At 41.8% G+C, this 15,192-nt stretch overlaps 1 protein-coding gene across 9 annotated transcripts in view; it reads left to right on the top strand.

The window, feature by feature from the left end:
- PIK3CG (phosphatidylinositol-4,5-bisphosphate 3-kinase catalytic subunit gamma) overlaps positions 1–15,192 on the top strand; it is a 74,549-nt gene that overhangs the window by 16,446 nt on the left and 42,911 nt on the right. For 7 of the 9 annotated variants that reach the window (XM_070469246.1, XM_070469244.1, XM_070469236.1 and 4 more), the window contains one exon: positions 524–681. In XM_070469246.1, coding sequence (XP_070325347.1) covers positions 524–681 — 158 coding nt within the window. The other 2 variants (XM_070469238.1, XM_070469241.1) reach the window with 2 other exon arrangements.

The following is a 15,192-nucleotide window of genomic DNA, read 5'->3' as shown; positions in this document are numbered from 1 at the left end:
AGATAATGCACATATGGACTATTCAGATGACAGAGGGCTGAATAAATGAAAAGGGATGAAAGGAGGTGTGATGGTGACAGTGACAGTGACAGTGGTAGAAACTGACCCAAAGGAAATTCAAATGTTTTATTTGTAAGAGTGAGACATCTGTCTCTCCTGAGTTCCATAAAGGGTATAAGAGAGTCTTAGGCATAATCATGACATATATATGCCAGAGAGTTTGGACTTATATTTGTAAGAATAGTTCTGAGACAAGAATTTTTTTTAATGGTATCTGGCTGTCATTTAAGGAGCATCAGAAGGATATCAAAACTATGCATGTTTCGAAGAGTGCTTTGTGGCTACTTACAGCACACACCTGCTAAGACAAAATATATCACAAGCAGAGAGTAAAAATAGCTCTCACACTCAAGATAGCTCATTTTCAGTCAACTGCAAAATATGTCAAGAAATGAACAGACCAGGGTGTTGTTTGCAAGTGCCGTTGCCGGTATAATGACGTCAGACATTTTCTTTTCTTAAGGAAATCTATTTCATATTGACTTTGGGCACATTCTTGGAAATTATAAAAGTTTCCTGGGCATTAATAAAGAGAGAGTGCCATTCGTGCTAACTCCAGACTTCCTGTTTGTGATGGGGACTTCTGGAAAGAAAACAAGTCTACACTTCCAGAAATTTCAGGTAATTGCTTCCCTCTTGACCACCTGCTGGGAACACGGACCAGATGGTGCAGCAGTCTCACCTCTCACTTTGCTCTGAGTCTCCTCTTGCCTCTGCCCACCCGCTGCTCGAATGACTCCCCCCACCCCCCACACCCCACCTCCTCCCAGTCTCGTCTGTTCCTGCCCCAAGTGCAAAATGCTGCTTCCCACTCATCCCCTCCTAAAACCAAACAGCAAGTAGGGGTATTTCATCATCAATGGGACTGGTTAATATAGTCCCATTGATATATAGCAGGATGATGTGGCCCTGAAGAGAGGGCTTTTAGGAAGAACTCCTGGCAGGCAGGTTTAGCCTTTGAATATTTACCTAATCAAGATGCTGCCTAGAAGATCCAGATTTTACATGTCTTTTTAGGACTCACCAATGATGGTGAGCTTCTCTTGATTTTTGCTCCAGGTGTGTATTTATCAGTTACTATTAATAACACAAGGAATTCTTGCTTGTCTCTTTCTGTAAAGGCAGGTCCCTTCTCTCATTGGAAACCTGGTCAGCTCTATTACAGGTTGTCCCAAGAGCTTCAGGTTGTCCCGCTCACCTGTCCACCCGCTCCTCCGTGGGTCTCCCATCTCTCTAAGGGTGTCCGCATTTGACTTTCTCTTTTATTCCTTCCTGGTCTACATCCACTTTTGACTATCAAATAGTATTTCAAATACCCAAGGAGTAAAATGTTTGCTCCTTCAAATTTAATAACTGTGAATGAACTCAGAAAAGTTGTCATGACTATTGCAATACACCTATTTTAAAGCCATCCAAACACAAACCAGACCGGCAGAGGCAACGCGTGATTACTTTATATGCATGCTGGTCTCAAGCGCCCTTCAAACAGCCTCCCCCTTAACACCTTTGAAACATGGTTTGATTGGCATCCAGCATTTCAGGACTCACTCTCTTTTCTGAGTGTCTTCTTGAGGCTCATATTAACCTTGGGAGATGCCATGGGCCTTGACATTCAGGGGAACAGGAACTAGAATGTATTGTTTTGAAACCTGTCTGTGCTTGTTTGTTCTCCTGGCTGATTTTCGATGTGGTGGTTACCGGACTTCCCCTTCCACAGCACCAGGGGTGTTGTCAGAGAAACTGAGATCTCTGTGGCCAGATGGTCTTAGGACTTATAGTGTTTTTCTGTGTAAACTCAACTGGGCTGCAGACTATTTCCAGGGATTTGACACATTTCAGTCCTGTTTTTCTTTCAGGTTAAAAAGATCACATATTGTGACAGCTTTCTGGAAGAGGAAAATGGTTACACATACACACACACAACCTGGAAGAGTTTTGCCATTTAAAGGGGGAGCAGGGAAATACTCATTAGGGCTTCCCAGGTGGCTCAGTGGTGAAGAACTCACCTGTAGTGCAGGAGCTGCTGGTTCGATCCCTGGGTTGGGAAGAGCCCCTAGAGAAGGAAATGGCAACCCATTCTAGCTTTCTTGCCTGGAGAATTCCATGCACAGAGGAGCCTGACAGGCTAGAGTCTATGGAGCAGCAGAAGAGTCGGACATGACTTAGAAACTAAACAACAGCAACAAATAATAAATAGTCACTTCTCATCTCCTGGAGATGAGGTTCATCCGCTTTGAATAAACACAGCAGCAATAGTGCCATTTAAACACCTAGACAGACATGAGGGTCTTGACAACAGTCTCTCCATGTTTCTCTATGTATGTTCTCTTCCTTCTGGCCAGGGGTTGTCCCTAAAATGACTGCTCATCTGAACTATTGTTGACAAAATCCCCATCCTACAGTGCCCATATCACCCCACAAATCCCAGCAATACTTCCCCTTTAGTCTTCCTTGTTGTCATTTTTAAGTTTCAAAATATTCTTAATGAAAAGACTTGGGGTTTGGGGAGGCCACAGACAGGCTCACTCCCTGTCCGGACAGCTTCCTCCCAAAGCAACAATTCTTTGCAAGGAGCCTGTCCCTCCAGTCTGGAAGCGTTTGTACATCCTCTGTGACTGAAAGCTTGTTTTTTGAGCCATTAGAACTGCTTTCATTAAAGCAACATTCTAGGTGCATGTGTACTGCCAAAAACATGCCTTTGTTGATTTGATTGTATTTATCTATGACTGTTTTACCGGACTGGCATACTCTATAATGCCTGTAAATGAACCTTAAACAGATCAGCATGGCATTGTAGTTGAAAGGATGGGCTTTGGAGCAGACCAACTTTAGTGTGCATCTTGGCTCTGCGGCTTAAAACCTACTAATATAATACAAATTACGTATCCTTTCAGGACCTGTTTCCTCCTCTGTGGGGTGGGAATTCTAAGACCCACCTCAAGTAGGGTTTTTAGGGATTATTTACATGAAATATGTAGAATGCTTGGCTCAGGCCCCAGGCTACAGAATGAACACAGTCAACGAGGTGTCCATGTCACATGTATAACAGCAGCTCTTCAAACTTTGAACACTTTTAGGATGAGAAGCCCTCTCTGAAATGAGATCTCAAGCAGCACTATAATATAGAAAACATGAAAAATAGCATTGTTCCTATTAAGGAGCAAGTAGGGGTCTGAGCTCTGCTTGTTCTGCCTGCCCAGCCTACCTTCTTCTCTGCTGGTCTCCCCACCTTTTCCCCTCCTCACTCTAAAGAGGAAAAAGGCTAAACACTTATACATGTATGTATACAATGTTACATATGCAGAATTGCTAAAATTTCCAGCTTGACAAAGATGAGCAGCAAGTGTTTTCATCATTTGACTCAGACCTGCTGACAGTTGTGTTTGTGTGTGTGGTGGTGTTTTTTTTAACATACTACTAAGCCTTCTAGAATATTTTCTGTTTCTCATCTCGTGCTCCTTTTTGAGATGAAGTCCTGCAAAGTCAGGAGGAGAGCATCTTCCAACTCTCTAAAGAGCATCCAAGGATCATGTATGACAAAGCTGCCATTTCTAGGTTGGGTAGGAAGCGTCGTATGTATTTATTCTTTGAAGGAAAGGTGTCCTTGGTTCCAGCGAACCACTAAATTTGAGTTGATAAGGTTCATGAATGCACGCAGCACATTTAAATCACCTTAAAGAGTTGACCCACTTTTGTCAAGGGTGAGGGGAGCCTGCTCCACAAAGACAGAAAAGCCTACTGAGTCCGTAATGAGAGGACTGGGGTCAGGGGAACTGAAAGAGGAAAGTGTGGCTCTGTCCCACCCCCTCTCCTTTCCAAAGTAGCTGGTTGAACCTAGGACCAGATTCATGAGTCATTTCTAGAATAGGGCAGAGTTCAGGAACAAGCTGTAATAAGACACACCAAGGCCCACTACTTGAACCCAAGATCATCTGGTTTGCTTTCAGTAGCACCCTGTTTAGGGTGCTAAACAGATATGTTGCAATGATGATGATTTTGATCAATAAATTCTCTGCAGAGGGGGAAATAACTCTCCTTTACTAAAGAGATTTTTAAAAAAACAATGGTTTTCCCACTGGTGTTGTATTTGAGGATCATTTTGTTTGAAATGTCCCTGAACAATTGTACAACATACTCCCAAACAATACACTGATATCCCTGGAAAATGAAACTTGGCTTCCCATTTACTTTATGTAAGAATGTGGGTATTTTTCCTAAATTTTAATTTTGTTTTTTGATCCCATCACGTAGCATGTGAGATCTTAGTTCCCCAATCCAGGATGGAACCCATGCCCCCTGCATTGGAAGTGTGAAATCTTAATCAGTGGACCACCAGGGAAGTCCCCTAAATTTTAAAAGTAGTAAATGTTTCTTTAAAAAAAAAACAAAAGCCAATAAAATATTAAAAATATCAGGATATAAAATGCTGCCCACTATACCACCTTCCAAAACAGCAGTGCCAGCATTTTAGCTGATGTTGTTCAGTCACTCAGTCATGTCCGACTCTGTGACCCCATGGACTCCAGAACGCCAGGCTTCCCTGTCCATCACCATCTCCTGAAGCTTGCTCAAACTCATGTCCATTGCATCGGTGATGCCATCCAACTATCTCATCCTCTGTCATCCCCTTTTCCTCCTGCCTTCAATCTTTCCCAGCATCAGAGTTTTTTTCCAGTGAGTCAGTTCTTCGTATCAGGTGGCCAAAGTATGGGAGCTTCAGCTTCAGCATCAGTCCTTCCAATGAATATTCAGGATTGATCTCCCTTAGGATTGACTGATTTGAACTCCTTGCTGTCCAAGAGACTCTCAAGAGTCTTCTCCAACACCACAGTTCAAAAGCATCAATTCTGCAGTGCTCAGCCTTCTTTATGGTCCAACTCTCACATCCATACATGACTACTGGAAAAACCCTAGCTTTGACAAGGCAGACCTTTGTTGGCAAAGTAACGTCCCTGCTTTTTAATATGCTGCCTAAGTTATCCATAGCTTCTCTTCCAAGGAGCAAGTGTCTTTTAATTTCATGACTGCAGTCACCATCTACAGTGATTTTGGAGCCCAAGAAAATAAAGACTCTCACTGTTTCCATTGGTTGCCCATCTATTTGTCATGAAGTGATGGGACCAGAGGCCATGATCTTAGTTTTTAGAATGTTGAGTTTTACGCCAGCTTTTTCACTCTCCTCTTTCACTTTCATCAAGAGGCTCTTTAGTTCCTCTTCACTTTCTGCCATAAGGGTGGTGTCATCTGCATATCTGAGTTTATTAATATTTCTCCCGGCATTCTTGATTCTAGCCTGTACTACTTCTAGCCTGGCATTTCAACTTTCTACTGTTTCCTTTATTCTATTATGCATTTTGTCTTTTACCTAAATAAGCTCTTTCATCAATGGTATCATTGTAGCTTTAAATATTTCAAACTTTTTACTTCTCTTTTGTCATTTGGATTAGGAAAAAAATGAGGAGAGAACATTGTAATTGGAAAAATGTTGAATTTGAGTTTGGATCTGACTTCTAATCCAATTTCAACTGCTATCACCTTCAAGACCAAATGAATCAGAATTTGGTTAAAAACTGAACCTAAGAACCAGACACAGTGTTACTCCCTTTCCTTAAACTGTTTAGTGGCTTCTCATCTCATTTTTAATTAAACCTGAACATCTAAGCTTGCCCTGCCAGACACTGTTCCTCAGAGACCCTGCCCCCCTCCAGCCTTACCCTACGGCTCTCACCTGCCTTCTCTCACTGGGTCAAGAAGGCCTTCCTCTGCTTTTCCCCCCAGTTCAGCTGCCCCATGCTCGGGCCTCCTCCCTAGAACATCCTTCACTGCCCTTCTAGATGAGGTCCCTGGTGTTATCCCAGCCACAGCCCCTTGCCTGTTGCCTTCAGAGGATCCATCACAGCAGGACCACGTCTGACCTGCATCCTGCAGGTGGTTCCAGTTGGTAGAGGAGCAATTTCTGCCCCAGGAGGAGTTAGATGAGACTAGGGAACCCCTCAGGTTTCTTCCTTCCCCACAATTCATTGTATTTAGTGAGTTTATGAAGTGGTGACAGGCACAGATTCACAGGCTGCCATTGCCTGGATGTTAGTTTATATGCCTTTACAATGCACTTAAATACCATACATCCAGAGAGGAAGTAAGCCTAATTATGAAACCTAATGTTTTAGTAAATAATACAGACATGTAACTGTCATCTGATGCCTAATCATGTTTGTAGAGATTTCCTTACTGACATAAACATGACTTCCCCCTACCTCCATCAGAGCAGTAGTCACGCCAATAGGACATGCAGTATAAACCTAGAGTGTACATTCAGTATCGTTTGCGAGGAGAATGAAACTTGGCCTTGTGGAGACAAGCATTTTGAAGATGTTCTTTGCACACAATAGGCACTTAGCAAATGTGTGTCAGATGGAGCTGAAGAAGTCAGGGGAGTCAGATAACCTCTTCACATGCACAGTTCACACACGGGTTCACACACGGGTGGTGATGAACACTTAAAAGGCACTTGCCCCTAGGTGTCACTCTTCAAAAGGGTTTGATAAGAGAGAGGTCTGGAGTCTATTCATGGTGTTGCTTTACCTAGGAGGTCCTGCTGTGTCACCTCCACAGGCAGTGTTGTCCCCAAGCCAGGGCATCCCCAGGTCCCTCAACCATCAGGCTCAGCCCTGCACCAAGTTGCTACACAGAGTCCTAGCTCCAATGCCTAGGAACTTTTATGCAAAATCCATTTCGGCTGGTCTCGCTCTCATCTCAGATCCCAGGCTACTATAGGAAAAGCCTTAGCTTTTCCAACTAACCTGTCAGCCCTGCCTGTTTACTTGCCTCTAGAACTGGGACCATCCTCCCTCCTGCTGCTGCCTTGATGGAGAGTCACGTGCTCTCCCTGACTCCAGCCACAGAGACCCCAGCATCCGACACTCCTCTGAGGACTGAGGCCACCTCACCATCATTCCCCAGTCCTAGGCTCCCATCCCCTTCCTTGTGTGATGACCCCTGCATTTGTCTACACCTCTGACTGTCTATACCTGTTGCCTGCCAGGCCGGGCTTTCTCAGCCTCCTGCTCCATCCTGCTGAAATCACCAGGCCCTGTTTCTCCTGGTCCACGAGAATACACCCATTCAACACACGACTACCTTTTGGGACCTGTACCAGGTCCAAGGAAGGCTTGCACCTTTAGTTTAACCCTCTTTATATATGACTGGTCCCTGATTCACCCTCATTTTTTTATTTTTTAAGATTATTATTATTTTTTTTTAATGTGGACCATTTTTTAAAAATCTTAACCGAATTTGTTACAATGTTGTTTCTGTTTTATGTTTTGGCTTTTTGGCCACGTGACATGTGGGATCTTGGCTTCCCGAACAGGGACTGAACCCACACCCCCTGCACTGGAAAGTGAAGTCCTAACCACTGGACCACCAGGGAAGTCTCCACCCTAATTTTAAAGCAGTGAGTTTTGCCCCACACTGAACTTGGCTTTGGCACAGAAAGCATTCATTCATCATGCACTGGCAGATTATTAGCGGTGTGGCGGCCGCACTGCTGGGCCCAGATGGCATGAGCAGAGGTTCGGCCCAGCACACAGAAGAGACTGCACCCAGCTCTGTGGTTGAGGGTTTTACCCGTGGTTTGCAGAGGGAGCAACGACTCCTGCCCTGGGGGGTAGAAGAGGGGTGTGGCAATGAAGGGAGTGTTTTATCTGAGGCCTTATCTGAGTTTACTTGTATTTTGCCAAGCAGATGCAGGGAGGGGAAGGAACAGTCAGGCAGAAAGAAGAACATGAGAAAGGGCATGGAGTTATTATTTAGTATCAATATTTTATGAACGAAAAGTATAGTTGTTTAGAATGGGTGGAACCTAGGTATATGTGAGAGAGTATAGCAGAATTTGAGTCAAGAAGGGAACTTTGTGTCCAATTTGAAGCAGTGAATTGGCTGGATTGGGAGGTAGAAAGACAAGCATAGAAACCAATTGGAGCTCAATTGATTTATCACAAATTAATGTGATCAAGGCCTATTATAGCTCAACAGGGAGATGAGTTTATCTATTGAATTGCTTATACTATACCGAGTTGATAAATGATCTGCATCCTCTTGGGATTTGCACCCTGGCCCACTAATGACATGGAGCTCAGCCTCCTCCACCCAGGTCTGAAGCCTGATGTTTCACCCTTTCTTCACGCTCTCCATGGGAATATGCCCTCAGAGAAGGGTTTGCATCAGCCATGGGTAGGAACTGGAATATGTTGGTGTGACTTCTCTGCCAGATACAGGCTTGCACGGGCTTGTAGAATTGCTGGAACTTAAGATAAGCTTTGCTGAATTTTATCACTTTTCTGGAAAAGATAGGAGTACAAGACTGGAGAGATGGCCTTGGTTTGGATTTGTGCATTAATCCACTGGCATGCAATGTCACTCTGTTCCTAAGATCAGACCCCTGTTACTTCTAAACATTTATCGACAGTAACCTTCCAACTGGCATCCTTCTCTGTGTTTAGTTTCGCTTAGAGAACTGCTTTGTCTACCATCAGAATATTATTGAGAACATTATTCACCATGTTAAAAAGTAAACTCCTTATAAAGATCCTCTTGCAAAAGTTCTATCAGGTCTTGGTCTCCAGAAAAGCTGTGTTTCTCCTAAACAAATAGATTTTTTTTTTTAATATTCTGAACATTGGATGAAGTAACAGATTCACCTTTCCTTTTGACTGAAGATTTATTTGAAGGCTGCCCTTAGCAAGTCTGTAGGATCTGGGATATATAGTTTTAAATTAGTCTCTTTTCCAAACCCACTGTGGATCATTTCCCGTGTTATCTCCTTTGCTTTTACTACCCACTTCTAATTAATGTTATTGTGACTCTTATGTATCTAAATAATCCACCTTCAACCCTCTTTTGGAACAAAGCTAAAAGACAAATACACACACGCACACACCCCTACATAGAGTCTATTTAGAATATTTAAAGTAGAACAGTTTAATTGTAACCTTTAGATTTCTAATGAGTGCCTAGCCAAGTACTTGAGAAGAAGGCAGTACAGCCCTTCCCCTGGTAGACAGAGCTAGTCTGGGGATCATTTCTATTTCCTTACAACAATCCTAAGTCAAACTCCGCAAATGCACAGCAAAGAGTTGGACATACTCTTCTTTCAGATTTACCAGATTCCTACATTGTTAGGCCTGCTAATTAGTGACCCTCTCTGTTTTGCCAAAATAACTTCTAAAGGCATTGCTGAGTCAAGTGATTTATTTTTATTTAAAGAAATGAAATCCTCTTCAAATGAAATATCATTTTCCCTGTTGTCTCCTTTCTCTAATAAAACAGAGGCCACATTACTAATTAGGAAAAGTAGGTGGGTGAGAGCATTTCTGTCCCATTGATGAGTATTTGTGAGTGTTATTTTTCCCTCTCCTCTCAGCACTAAATTCTTTTTCTGGAGTTTCTGTTTTATGGCCCTGAGGTTACTTCCTCATTCTTGTGGCTGCGTACAGTAGTATTTTACTTCCTCTTTGTTTCTATTTGAGAATGGAGGCATTTGGTTTTAAGAAAAAGTAGAACTTTTCCACATGACGTTGGACCATTTAAGCAGCCATAGCTCACTGGTGGTTAAAAAATTAATAGATTATGCATAGAAAGGACTTAGTTTTCAGCACAGTGAACTGATAAGTTGATGCTGAATCAAGTCAAAGTGTTGACCCTGAAATGGTTATGAATTCCTTTGTTCCTAAGACTTACAGGAAGGGTAGCTCTGTAAAGGAATCTTTCTTTTGGTTCTGGATATTGTCAGTGAAGGTATTTAAATCAATTCTGAAATAAAGAGCAGATGTACTATGTAGGTTCAGTCTACTTATTCATGAGTAGTGGTCTAGCCAATGACAGTAATAACGTTACACTGTTCCCTGGGTTCACACTTGTTAACAAGTGCCTTAAACCAAGTCCTCCAAATCAGGGTCCTCCCTTCCCCCTTCTCCTCCGCTCAGTAGTACAAAGCCTCAACCGACAGCTGAGAAGGACAGAATGAGGATGCCTGAGGCCAGTGCCCCACAGTCCTGGCACAAGGGAAAATTCTGCTGCTACAGCCAGCAATTTCTGCATTCTGTGCTTCCCCCTGAGTTCCCCCAAGCCACATCCTCACAGCTGCTCAAACCAGGGGCCTGTGCTGAGACAGCATGGTCAGGACGCTGGCACAGACCCTTCATCTGAGTCTAAAATCAAACCCCTGGGGTTTGGGTGGAAGGAATGAGTGTCCATCGGCGCCCCTGCTCGCTAGAGAACCTCCTATAGATGTAGCTGGATGCCATAGGCGTCCATTGTCCTGCCCACCTCGGGGGCCAGGACCGAGACACCCCCTCCATCGACACTGGTGGGAGTGGGGCTTATCTCCCCAGCTCACCCCACCCCTAGGTCTCTGCTCTCAGAGGGATACTTTGGACAGGTCTAGATGGCAAGGTGAACGCCTCAGCACTGAGAAGTGTGTGCTCAGTCAGGCAACACCTCATCCTGTCAGTAATAGCCAACCGCTTACAAGAGCACTTGAATCTCACCTCAGCTGCATGGCATGGGGTTATTGTTACTGTTACTCAGATTCTGAGATGAGGAAACTGAGGTCCAGAGAGGTTAAATAACCTCTCTGGTGACAAATAGCTTGTCGGTAATGAAGTCAAGAGTTCAATCCAAGCAGTGAAGTGTGACTCTGTGTTTTTAACCACTGCCCCGCACACCTTTAAGCAAAGGATAACTAAATCTGTACCACATCTCTAAGTCTGCACCACCAGTCAGAACTTAAGACATTGTGTCTTACCAATATGGGGTGTGTGGTCTTTCTTACAGAAGTGGCCCTTGCCTGTGAAAATTAGAATTAACTAAACAAATTCAAGCCAGCAGAAAGTCCTCATATAGAAGAGATGACTCTGGAGAGCAACAGAACAGTTTTTTCCTTTATGTGTGTCTCTGTGGCTACAGTGATTAGTGGATAGGTGCATAGCCACTTAAATATTTTCTGAGCACCTATGGATTGGTGTTATAATAACCCGATTCTAGATTTATTTTTTCTCCTCAAAATTATTCTGTTAAAGAGCTTGACAACACAGTGGGCTCAAACAGCAGGAGGTTTGCCCAGAGCCCTCCATGTACAGAAAGCTAGAAGATGATTAAAAATCAGAACCTAATTCAAAATCAGAAGGTATCCTCATCTCCGCCCTTGTGAAGACTGTGCAAGTTGGCACATTAACAAGACTGTTGCCCGGGCTGAAGTCTGCTTCTAGCCTGTATTATTACCAAGAGATGAGAGAGATGTCAGTGGGTCCTGCTGCTGCTGCTGCTAAGTCGCTTCAGTCGTGTCCGACTCTGTGCAACCCCATAGACGGCTCCTCCGTCCCTGGGATTCTCCAGTAAAGAACATTGGAGTGGGTTGCCATTTCCTTCTCCAATGCATGAAAGGAAAAGTGAAAGTGAAATTGCTCAGTCGTGTCCGACTCTTAGCGATCCCATGGACCGCAGCCTACCAGGCTCCTCCGTCCATGGGATTTTCCAGGCAAGAGTACTGGAGTGGGCTGCCACTGCCTTCTCCGCAGTGGGTCCTAGAAATGAGCAAAAGACAATGATTTCTAGCCGTAAGTGGAGTCATTAAGAGTGCTAATGCACCAGGGCCGCTTCCAGGGCAAGGTGATGGCTGGGCCACGCCAGGAGCAGCCCCAACAGTGCTGTGGGTCTGTGGGTCTCCTGCTTTGTGGTGGCTAAGCAGAGAGGAGATGCAGAGTTGCTCTCCCCTCCAGGTAGGGAAGGGAGAGAACTAACATTTATTGAATCCTCCCAATAAATAGGCCAGCCTCTATGCTGGGCATTTGATACATATTGTCTGACTTCAAAAATGCCAGAAGAGTCCATGGGATTTTGTATCTGGACAGGGTGATATATACACAATCCAGCCTTGACATACAGAATGACAGGGGCCTGACCCCCACTATCACTGCAGTTACATTGCCCCATTCAGGCGACACAAACAAGACCATCTCTAAAGGCAAAAGGAAAAATCACTACTAACATTTTGGCCTGTAAACTTACATTCTTTTTTCCTATGTAAATATTTTGTGTCTACTTACCAAAATGGGATTATACTATATGTGTTGCTCTGTACCTGCTTTTTAACTCATTTTTACATGATTATATACCCTTCTACAGAGTCATTCTAGTAGTTTCAGAGCATGAAGACACAGAAACTTTCATAAACCCTTCTTATCAACCTCCAAGTGTAGGATATTTAGGTTGCTTTCAAGTTTCTGCAATATTAAATAATGTTCTAATGAAAATCCTTATAGATAAGTCCCTGCAATATTAACAAAAACATTTTAGGGTAAATTCCTAGCCTAGAAATTGCTAAGTAAAAAGATGCTGACATTTTTTAAGTCAAGTTTTTACTGAAACATAATTGAGAGAACAGAATTCAGTCTTTTTAGGTGTACAATTCTATGAATTTTGACAAATGTATCAGTTATGTAACCATCACAATTAAGTTTTATAACATTTATAAGTATTTTAAAGCTTTTGATACATGTTAGCAAGTTGTCTGCTAGTGAAAGTATAACCATTCCCATCTACCATCAGCTTATGAAAGAGAACATTGGATATTATCCTTAAAAATTAAAAAAAAGATTTTTCAGTTTGGTAGGTGAATGTTTCCCCCTCATCTTAAGTTACATTTATTTGGTGGACTAATGAAGTCGCATGTTTTTTTCAAATGTTTACTATCTGGCTTTACATCTTGTAGTATGATATACTGTGGTCCTCCAGAGAGGCACTAGTGGTAAAGAACCCTCATGCAGGAGACATAAGAGATGCAGGTTCAATCCTTGGGTTGGAAAGATCCCCTGGAGGAGGGCATGGCAACCCCCTCCAGTATTCTTGCCTGGAGAATCCCATGAACAAAGGATCCTGGCGGGCTACAGACCATGTTGTGAAGAGTTAGACATGATGGAAATAACTTAGCATGCATGCATGATCTACTGTAACCTTGGCCTACATTTCTAGCCAACTCTTTGTCTCTTTCTTACTGCTTTGTAAGAATTATGGGGGTAGGGGGGGAGGCTAGGAATAGAGAAGTGATCTGTCATTTGCAAATATGTTTTTTGGTTTTTACCTCTTTTAATATTGTTTATAGCTTTTTTCCCTCAAAAATTTGAAGTTTTCATAATCTCTCCATCTTCCATTTGGATTTCACCTTGGAAATCATCTTCTTGAAGTCCTTCCTTTCTCATTTCCTGATTATTTAAATAATATTTTCCCTTCTTACATTTTTTTCAAATTTTACTTTTTTAAAAAATATTTTTTTATTTGACTGTGCTGGGTCTTAGTTGTGGCATGCAGGATGTTCGATCTTCACTGTAGATTGTGGAATCTTGTAGTTGTGGCATTCAAACTCTAGCTGCAGCGTGTGGACCTACTTCCCTGACCAGGGATCGAAACCAGACCCCCCACATTGAGAGCATGGTGTTTTAGCCACTGGACCACCAGAGAAGTCTCCCCTTCTTATATTTAAATGTTTAAGTCTTTTGGAATTTGTTTTGGTATATCATATGGAATCAACTGTATTTCTCCCCCACTCCAAATTATAAGGCAATTGTACCAGACCCATTGATAAATAATAGATATTTCCCCTACTAATCTGAGAAGCAGCCTTTATGTTTACTAAGTAATATATAATATTTAAAGTTAGATATCTCTGAACTTTCCTTACTGTTTCACAAAATTTGTTATCTTTTTTGGAACAGAATAGACACAGTTACAAATATCATAACCTTATAATATGCTTTAATAGCAAGCGCTGTTTTTTGTTACTATACTTTCTCAAAATGTTGTCTCAGGCCCTAATTATTCCAGACAAACTTAAAAGCTTATCTGAGTTTAAATATCTAATAAGAATTCTTGTTCAATTTCATTATATTTATATATTAATCTGAGAACATTTATCTTTATAATAAGCACTTTTATCAGTGAGGAACATGCCTTGACACTTCACATGTTCAAGTTTTCTTTTACATGCTTCAGTGAATTTTTACAGTTTTAAAAAATGAGTTCTGCATGTTTTTTGTATAGGTGTTTATCTCAGAAATCACGGGGGGGTTGTTACCATTATTCACAAAATGTCTTTTCTCTTTACTTTCTAACTGGTAGCTCCTACTTATAGCATTCTATTTATTAATTTCATAAAAAGTTAGTTTAATAAAAACTAGTTTCAATAGTATTTTAGTTCTTCCCTCTGTCAATGTTCCAGGAAGACAATTGTTATTTGTAATTACTAATGATTTTACCTTCAACTTTCTAATTTTATGCATTTCTTTTCCCCCAACTCATTATTCAAAATGGTCTTGACTGGTAATTTCATATAATTCTTCACATTATTACATGTTCATTATATATTAAGTTACATGTTACTTTTATAAAACTCAAAAGTGGATTTTATCCCAGTACCTTATGATGAACTACCTTGCAATTTTGTGATAAACCCTAGTTGGCTATGGAGTGTTATTCTCTCAACACTTTACCCAGTATTTTATTTAAAATTTTTAAGCCCATAATCATTCCTTTCAGTTTTCTTTAACACACCATCTTTGTCAAATTATGATATAAAGATTGGGCTATCCTCATGTTGCAAAGTTGGGAACCTTGTAGCTTTTCTTCACATTGGAACAATTTGACATGCGCATGCCTGCTGCTTCAGAAGTGAGTTTAAATCACCTGTGTCACCCACTCTAAGGCTTTTAGAGGAGGCAGCAGCTGTGTCATTGTCGTAAACTCTCTCTCAGTATTCAGAGTTTATATTAAATTTCCAAATGTCATTCAACAATTTTGAGAGTCAGATAATGAAAAGCTAATTCATCTGTTTTCTTAAAATAGGACACATTGGGAAATAAAGAAGAAAACTAGCTAAATCTCAAAAACCGTGTTTCCATCTCTTCTTTGGATTCTGTTAGCTCTTAGCAAACTTTATTTACGCTTACAAAAACTTAATTGATTCCAGTATGGTGTTCAAAACCTGACTCATTCCTCTTCAGCGACTACAGAAATGTCCACCCTCAATTCCCTAGGAAAGAAATCGAAGAGATAGAATAAGAAATAAGATGAAACTTTCTG

Source organism: Odocoileus virginianus, chromosome 1 (genome assembly GCF_023699985.2).
Source record: "Odocoileus virginianus isolate 20LAN1187 ecotype Illinois chromosome 1, Ovbor_1.2, whole genome shotgun sequence".
Taxonomy (NCBI): Eukaryota; Metazoa; Chordata; class Mammalia; order Artiodactyla; family Cervidae; genus Odocoileus; species Odocoileus virginianus.
This window is presented reverse-complemented; position numbering and strand designations above follow the sequence as displayed.